Source organism: Hakea prostrata, chromosome 9 (genome assembly GCF_041222555.1).
Source record: "Hakea prostrata isolate BN-2017 chromosome 9, UWA_Hpros_2, whole genome shotgun sequence".
In the NCBI taxonomy this organism is placed as follows: Eukaryota; Viridiplantae; Streptophyta; class Magnoliopsida; order Proteales; family Proteaceae; genus Hakea; species Hakea prostrata.
Genome location: NC_142608.1, coordinates 4,489,235 through 4,497,359, shown reverse-complemented (window position 1 = coordinate 4,497,359; position 8,125 = coordinate 4,489,235). Strand labels below are relative to the sequence as shown.

The window sequence follows — 8,125 nt, the reverse complement described above, 5'->3', positions numbered from 1 at the left end:
CACTCTTAATAATCTTCTTCAAAGGACTATGTAGGAAGCATTAATTAATTGATTAAAGACTTAAAGTCTTGATGAAGACAACCTACCTGTAGAAATATTTTGTATCATGGGGTTGTGGGGACTCTTGCACCCGAAAACAAATTAAGACATAAATCATCATCACATATAAAATCATAAGTAAGGCTTCCTTCCTGGTTTGGTGGATCCTGATTTGTTGAAATTTAAGTCAAAATAAATAGTTTTTTCTTTTTAGAATTTAAAAATAAACATTTTGCTTGTAAATTAGGTCGTGTCGAAGTCTGAACCACACTCTAATTCCAGCCATTTTCCTCGAGGATAACGAGTACTATGACTCTGAACAACCATTTTAGGTTAAAATTGATCAATCAATTTTGACTAATTTTTCACGGTAACATAGGAAAAAATATTTTTATTGCCTATATGGTAGTTTATGATGCTAAGACTTAGTTAGCGATGTTGTTTATATCTAGACTCTTAGATGTAAGATCATTTATTTGATGGAATAAAAAGAGTGGGTCAAGATGACAAAAAACATATACTATTTCTAATAAAATTTTTAAATTTGAATTTGTTTGGTTTACAATCCATGTCTAGAAGAAGTCTTATCAAAATGAATCTCGATTGGATTCAGTTGGTGAAAAACTATCACCTCCGGTGGCGCTAAGGCCACAGGCAACAAGTCACTCATTAATTTGGTCACAACCGGAGATGGGTCGTTTTAAATGTAATGTTGATGCTACCACAATTGGGAGAGATTACAATCAAGTGGGAGGCCTAATCCGAGACTCAGCTGGAGTTTATTTGGGAGGGTTCGTGCAGCGCATAGCCGATGGTAGTGTTGTGGAAGCGAAAATTGAAGTTATAGCTATAGGAATTCGATTAGCTATCTTGATGGATCTACTACCCCTTGATGTGAAGTCTGACTCTCAACAGGCGATTGATATTTTAAGTACAAGTCAGTGCATGTGTGGGAATTTGTCTAGGGTGGTGGAGGAAATTAGACAAGTAACTGGTCATTCTAGAACCATAAGATTCAACCACATTTACAGAAGTTCAAACATTGCTGTTGATGGAATGGCTAAGATGCCAACAACGTTGGAGAATCCATCGCTTTTCTATCCGAATCCCCCTTTGAAAATTGTGGAGATCCTAATGGCAGACAACCCCGCAAGTTTAGTAGTTTAGCACTCAGGGTTCTTTAACCCCGTTTATGTAATAAATAAATAAAAAACTATCACCTTCAGGTACAAGGTCAGAGTTCAAAATCTCTTGGAGCCACCTGCCTGAGAATGTAGTTGATTAAGGTGCACGTAAGCGGCCTTGAATGAACCTTAGTTTCCAAAAGAAAATAGTCCTAGAAAATATAAATTTATTGATATTTAATCTATATTTTTCTCATATTTCTTTGTTTTTAACTATTTTGTCTTCTCACCTTACTTTATATTAATACATGCTTTTAACACTTCCAACATTTTTCTTCCTGTAGATAAAGAGTTTCTATATGGGTTTCTCATCACCTAGGTACATCTATCCACCATATAAATCCCAAGTTATACAAAGAGTTGTTCATCTGCTAGGTATATTTGTCCAATTCATTATGTCTTTTTATCTTAGTCTTTCTCTTTCTATTGATAGGAAATATTTTTCTTCATCGGCCATTGCATTGGTGCATGAATCATATAATTATATAACTTTCTTCCCTCCCAAATCATCTTTGTGGACTTCAAAGCATAATTTTCACGAAAATAACAAGACTTCAAAGTATAATTGTTTTCTCGAACCCTACCCCTCCCATTAGAATTTTTAAATTTAATTTTCATAGTTAAAACAATAGGAAGAGACAAGTCGTGCCACTTAAAAAGCATACAAATGCAACAACATGAACATTTTTTAATTTTTAAAAGGTTTTATGTGGCAATTTATAATGAATTCATGACGTATCAATTGAATCTAGGAATGAATTGATAGAACTTAATTTGATAAATTAAATAGAAAAAAAAACAAATTCAAATGGCTTTATACACTTAGATTAAATGGCCTGGCATTATTATTACTAATCCGTAAAATCTATATCCATAGAAAAGAATGAATTATAAGAAAAGAGTTCTTTATATTGTAAAAAAAACAAGCTATTTATCTCAAATTATTTCACAAAAATAGTTCATCTTATAGAATTTTTTTTCTCCTGTCATATGACTATGAGTCATTTCTGGGGCCTAAAAGCACAGGGAATGGGAAGAAAAGGAAAGTGTGAATGTAACCAGGACTTTTTTGAACTTACTGCATCTATCTATTAGATTGTTACTATAAATTCATTTGTAGAAATTTCTTTAGTTGCGTGTCTTTCTCTAGTGTTTTTGCGAGAATAGATTCTTTTTGTTTTCGGATTTGAATAATTGAAGAGAGAAAAATTGAAAAGAGTAGCTAGAGACACTAAGATAAAAATGGATGGATTCAACGGTATATACCCTAATTGATGCTTTTCTAAATGGTATTGGCAATGGCGGTCAGTTCATGCCATTTAGGGACAGTAATGTTATCGAGTACAACGAGGTCACACCGAATCAGGAAAATTTGTGGTGGTAACGTGTAAGAGTAAGAAGAAGCGAAAGTGCAAAAGACTCGGTCCCACCTCGGGAGCGAGGGAGTCAACTATGTTACCGGGCAGATCTGATCTGATCTGATCGATCTGATCTGACCTGACCTGATCTAATCTGATCTGATGAGAGAGACAAATAACGAGAATGTGAAATTGGAGCAATTTAAAATCCTACGTGGCTCCGGTCAAAAAGGATCAAAGAGAGAGAAAGAGAGAGAGAGGGGAAGTGGGACCCATCACCAAGTCGTCTACAGAGGCAATGCCGTCAAATACGTTGACTCAGTTCTGTCTCTCTCTCTCTCTCTCTCTCTAGTCTTTTATACTACTCTCTCTCTTTCTCTCTCTATCTCTACAGCCTTTACGTGGAAGACGCCGCACCAATCGTGGAAGGGTGGTTGTGTGGAACAAGTCGAAGCCCAGTTTTGACGAAAACAGCCACCTCCACTCTCTACAGCTGTCTCACTCTCTCTCTCCTCACCTGACGCACCGTCTGACGTCACTCCTCCCTTCCTTCGGCTTCCTTCCACACTCGCTTTCTCTCTCTATCTCCTCTTATCTTTTAAAGTCTTAAGAACCAAAAAGTCTCCAAGTCAGTTCAGATTGGTCTTCGTCTGAACCCCTTTAAAATGCCGAGCCATTAGCATCGTTAAAAGACTTCTAACTCAATTTCTCTCCTCAAGAACCCTAGTTTCACAGCTCTCTCTCGCTTGCTCGTTTCTCACGTCTTCTCTTGTTCTTCTTCTTCAATTCTCACGTCTTCTTCTTCTTCTTCTGCTTCTTCTGGTTTAATTTATGGACAAAGGAGGAGGACTCACCATTGATTCTGATCCGCCAATTGGGTTCTTCGTCACCAAACCCACCGCCATCAACCCTTTTCACAAACCCAAGTGGACCAACAAGAACAACTCCTCCTCCGCCATGGACGACGCTCCCAACAACAACAACAACCACCACCACCGTTTCTCCGGTATTGAATTCTCAGTCTCTCCCCAAGACAACCGTGTCGCCGTCGACGAGGTCGACTTCTTCTCTAATAAGACCTCATCCACCGTCGATGTCAAGAAGGAGAATTCTCATGGCAGCGCCTCCCCTGGCTTCGATTTTGATATTGTAAATGTAAACTTTATTAATTAGTCATCTCTACTCCATTCTTCTTCTTCTTTTGGTTTCCATGTTCTTAATTTTATTTATTTTCTGATAACAGACTGGTCTGCATCTTCTCACTGCTAACACCGGTAGCGACCAATCCATGGTTGACGACGATGTTTCTACCATTGCAGAAGATAAACGATCCAAGAACCAGGTAACAAGAATGAATTCTCAGTCTATTTCAATCTGAAAATTGCAAGTTAAATGGTTGGCTTTACGTATAACTTTGATCCGAAGCTTTGTTACCCAACTTAGAGATCATTAATTCGTTGTTTTGTTTCAGATGGCCGTTATACAAGCCGAGCTAGAGCGAGTGAACGAAGAGAACCAACGTCTACGAGGGATGCTCAGTCAAATCACTCATAGTTACGGTTCCCTGCAGTTGCATCTCTCAATCCTGCAGCAACAACAGCAGAATCGCAAACCAGAACCCACTCAAGATCATGATGTAAGTCATCGTTTAATCCGTGATATTTTCTGAAATCAAAACATCAATATTCAATATGACAATCGTTAATAATTAATGAAATTGGTTGCTGGGTTTGCTATTTTCAGATGTTAGATGGGAAACTGGAGGAAAAGAAACGTGAGAGCAACAACACAGGAGGATTCTTAGTTCCAAGACAATTCATAGAGATGGGGCCAGGAGCTACGGCGGAGACAGATGAACCCTCTCAGTCTTCGTCAGAAGGTCACAGCGGAGACCGTTCTGGTTCTCCCCGCAATAGTTTGGATGTGAAGAATAGTTCTAACAGTGAAGTCATTCCATTTGAACAACAAGACAAGAGTGATTTCAGAGAGGGGAGGAGGAGTGTCGGCAGAGAAGAGAGCCCAGATGAGGCATCGCAAGGATGGGCACCCAACAAGGTACCTAAATTGAGTGCTGCTTCCAAGAACGTCGAGCAGTCTTCGGCAGAAGCAGCAACCATGAGGAAAGTCCGTGTCTCGGTCCGTGCACGATCTGAAGCACCCATGGTAAGCATATCAAGTACATGTATTAATGTCTAAACCAATTTTCCATTAACCCTTGCTTGAATTGAATGGGAGTTAAATATCAATTGATGCCCATTTCCATCTTTTCTCAGATCACTGATGGATGCCAATGGCGCAAGTATGGGCAGAAAATGGCCAAAGGGAACCCATGCCCTCGTGCTTATTACCGTTGTACCATGGCTGCTGGTTGTCCAGTTCGTAAACAGGTATTCATTTCATTTCATTTCATCCCTAACTTTATTATTTCCTTGTTGGTATTTTGGTAGAACCCATCTGATTCTCATCCCATTCAATCAGAATTCATCTAATTTGAATTGGGGAAATGGTAACAGGTCCAGAGATGTGCAGAAGATCGAAGCATCCTCATCACAACTTATGAGGGAACACACTGCCATCCACTCCCTCCTGCAGCCGTGACAATGGCGTCGACCACATCGGCTGCAGCTTCTATGTTGCTGTCAGGTTCCATGTCAAGCGCCGAGGGATTAATGAATTCAAATTTCCTTTCAAGGGCGCTACTTCCAAGTTCATCTAGCATGGCCACCATCTCAGCCTCGGCACCATTCCCAACTGTGACATTGGACCTAACCCACACACCCAACCCATTACAGTTCCAAAGGCCACCGACACAGTTCCATGTTCCCTTCCCTGGTGGTCCAGCAGGAGCAGCACCCCAGAACTTTGGTGCTGCACCTCCACCTCAACTCGCTCAGGTCTTTGGCCAAAACCTCTACGCCAGCCAGTCTAAATTCTCTGGTCTTCAGATGCCTCAGAATGGAGAGAATGCCCAGTTCGCGCAACAACATCACACTCCACAGCCAACCCAGCAAGCGGTGCCACCTTCCTTGGCCGACACAGTGAGTGCTGCCACTGCCGCCATCACTGCAGATCCCACTTTCACGGCAGCTCTAGTAGCAGCCATCAGCTCTATTATGGGTGGTACACATCAGCCCAACAACAACAGCAACAACGACAACAATAACAACACAACCACCAACAGTGGCAACAACAACAGCAATAAAATCCCCAGTTCGAATTTTGCATCGAATTAGTGATTTTTCTTTTAAATTTTTTGTTTTTTTTTCTCACTTGGTTCCTTCATTTTTATCCAAATTAAGAATGGGGAGGGAAAAATTATACAGGTTCATTGGTTTTATTTTTTTCTTCTTCTTTTCTTGGGTAAAGGTTAGAACAGGGTTACATTCTTTCTTTGTTATTCCAAATTGAATAATGTGACTAATTGGCTGTGAATACAGAGAACTTGTTTCATGAACTAGCTTGTTGGCTACAAATTTTTGACTTTGTAGCTTCATTTTAATCTGCTAGCTTTCTTTCTGCAATTTGCCAGAATGAATAAAGAAGTGGAATAAAAGGATACAGACATTGGAGTCATTGTTAATTCCTTAATTTTCTTGTTCTTGTTCGCCATCTTTTCCCCTCGGTCAAGAAAACCGTCTCGTCAAGTCTTCAGCAGACTGGTTTGACACGGAAATGAAGGGATTGGATAAGACTGCCACGTTTTTGAATAAGCAAAGGAAGAAAAAAATTTTCTTGAACAGCTCATAAACTATAAATGCCATTAATCAACTTCTTGGTTTCTTCCCACCTTACGTCCCCACCGTGCTATTTCCCGGCAATTGCAGATACAAATTATTATAAACCAAAAAAAGAATAGTTTATATAAACAAGATCAGCAGAGTTGAATTTTATCTGGAGAAGAGGTTGGAAACAGAAGACTTGAATATCTCAAAGGATCTGACTTGTTCGTATTGCCTTGTTAAATATAATATAAGATTCGAGATAATTAATTAGATGATATTGATCTGTGCATGCATGGCATGGTCATCAAAGTCAGTCACGCTTTCATAATTAATTCAATTCAATTCAACTGGAAAAGGAAGTTTCCCAATGAAAATCAAACCTAGACGTGCCGTACCTCATCCTTATAATATTCGTTCGTACAAGAATTTTCTTTCCCATTTGATTTGCAAGGATAAAGTTTTTCCATTAACAAGTGGATTTTCTTTTTTTTTGTGGGTCAACTATGAACAAGTGGTTGATGGTATCTTTATACTTCACCCAAATACCCTTGGAGAATCCAGAGCTGCCCTTTGCTCTTCTTTTAAGACACCATCTAAATGTAAAAGATTCAAAGTAAACATTAAGTAAATTATGAAATTTTTTTCACCTCTCCATTATAAATTCAAATGTTCCACCTTGTCAATTTTTAGAGGTGAAATTTTCATCTAATTGTATGAATAATCCTAGTTTCACCGAGATCGTAGTGTTCCAGAGTTATCAAATTTGGACAATGTCCCTGTACAAAGGCATTCAGGTAAAGGCTTAAAAATGAAACTAGAATTGAAATAATCATTTATAATCTAACTAAATTACACTGGAGAAAAATGTTGTGATTATATGCTCTATATCCAGTTCGATTTGGTTCTAAAACAAAAACCATTGGTTATACTGCATTGAGAAACAAATAACAACTACTAAATAGAGAATTAACAATTTCATCTAATGACTCCCTTACCATTCTAAGTTTGAACTCTTTTTGAGCATCTTTTATTTTCACAATACTTTTCTTGGTTTCTCAAAGATTATAAATGTCACTTTTACTAGCGACTTATTCATGGTATGTTTATGGTTCCCTTAAAAAGGATCCCAGTCATCTGTCAATGTGGGTAGCACATAGCGGGGGGGGGCATTAGCTAAAATTCATTTCTACTCCTTTGAAGGTAGTGTATAATACTATTCTTGACGGCATCTGCCACCACATATTCATGAGAGAGTTCCACTCCCACCTTCTCAACTTTGAGAGGTAGGACACCCCCCCCCCCCCCCCCCTTCAATAGAGGTGGCATGGTGTAGGAATTATAGGACGAGTTTGGACCATGTCCTTAACCAAAGAAGTTCAATTAAGAGTTTAACAATGGAACCTAAACTAAAACTGATCATTTATGACCTAACCGAATTAGATGGAACGAAAGTGTGTGATATAGAGCCAGTTTGGTTCTATTATACGTCGAAAAACCATTGATCACATCAAAATGAGAAACAAATAAAAACCACTAAATAGAAAAATCACAATTTCACCTCGTGTTATATCAAGTTTTGGCTTAGACCACAGAGCCGAAATGAACTGTTCCGCTTGGCACATCTAGTTTTGACTCGGGTCAAGGTGCTAGGTAGTATAATTTCGACATACACTCTCCGGGAAGTGACTCATCCTTAGGACTACCATCAGACGATTGTCACGTGAAAATTTTAACATAACAGCATGGACGTTCAATAGATATATGAGATATTACTTCTAGGCAAAAGTGGTGAGACGATGAGAAACAACCTATTTCTAGCTGC

General features: G+C 38.8%; 2 protein-coding genes across 3 annotated transcripts; both read left to right on the top strand.

Moving 5' to 3' along the window:
* Positions 1-729: 729 nt before the first annotated feature.
* LOC149004162 (uncharacterized) lies at positions 730-1,206 on the top strand. The gene has a single exon (XM_089168558.1). It carries the CDS (start codon positions 730-732, stop codon positions 1,204-1,206), a length of 477 nt encoding a protein of 158 aa, XP_089024684.1.
* A 1,996-nt stretch (positions 1,207-3,202) lies between these two features.
* LOC149004161 (putative WRKY transcription factor 31) lies at positions 3,203-6,216 on the top strand. Of its 2 annotated transcripts, none has more exons than XM_089167664.1 (6): positions 3,203-3,730; positions 3,825-3,923; positions 4,053-4,217; positions 4,325-4,744; positions 4,855-4,968; positions 5,095-6,216. In XM_089167664.1, exons 1-6 carry the CDS (start codon positions 3,413-3,415, stop codon positions 5,812-5,814), a joined length of 1,836 nt encoding a protein of 611 aa, XP_089023790.1. In that variant the 5' UTR covers positions 3,203-3,412; the 3' UTR covers positions 5,815-6,216. The 2 variants fall into 2 exon arrangements, with proteins under 2 accessions (XP_089023790.1, XP_089023789.1); XM_089167663.1 differs by having other exon boundaries at positions 3,203-3,736.
* The last annotated feature ends 1,909 nt before the right edge of the window (positions 6,217-8,125 follow it).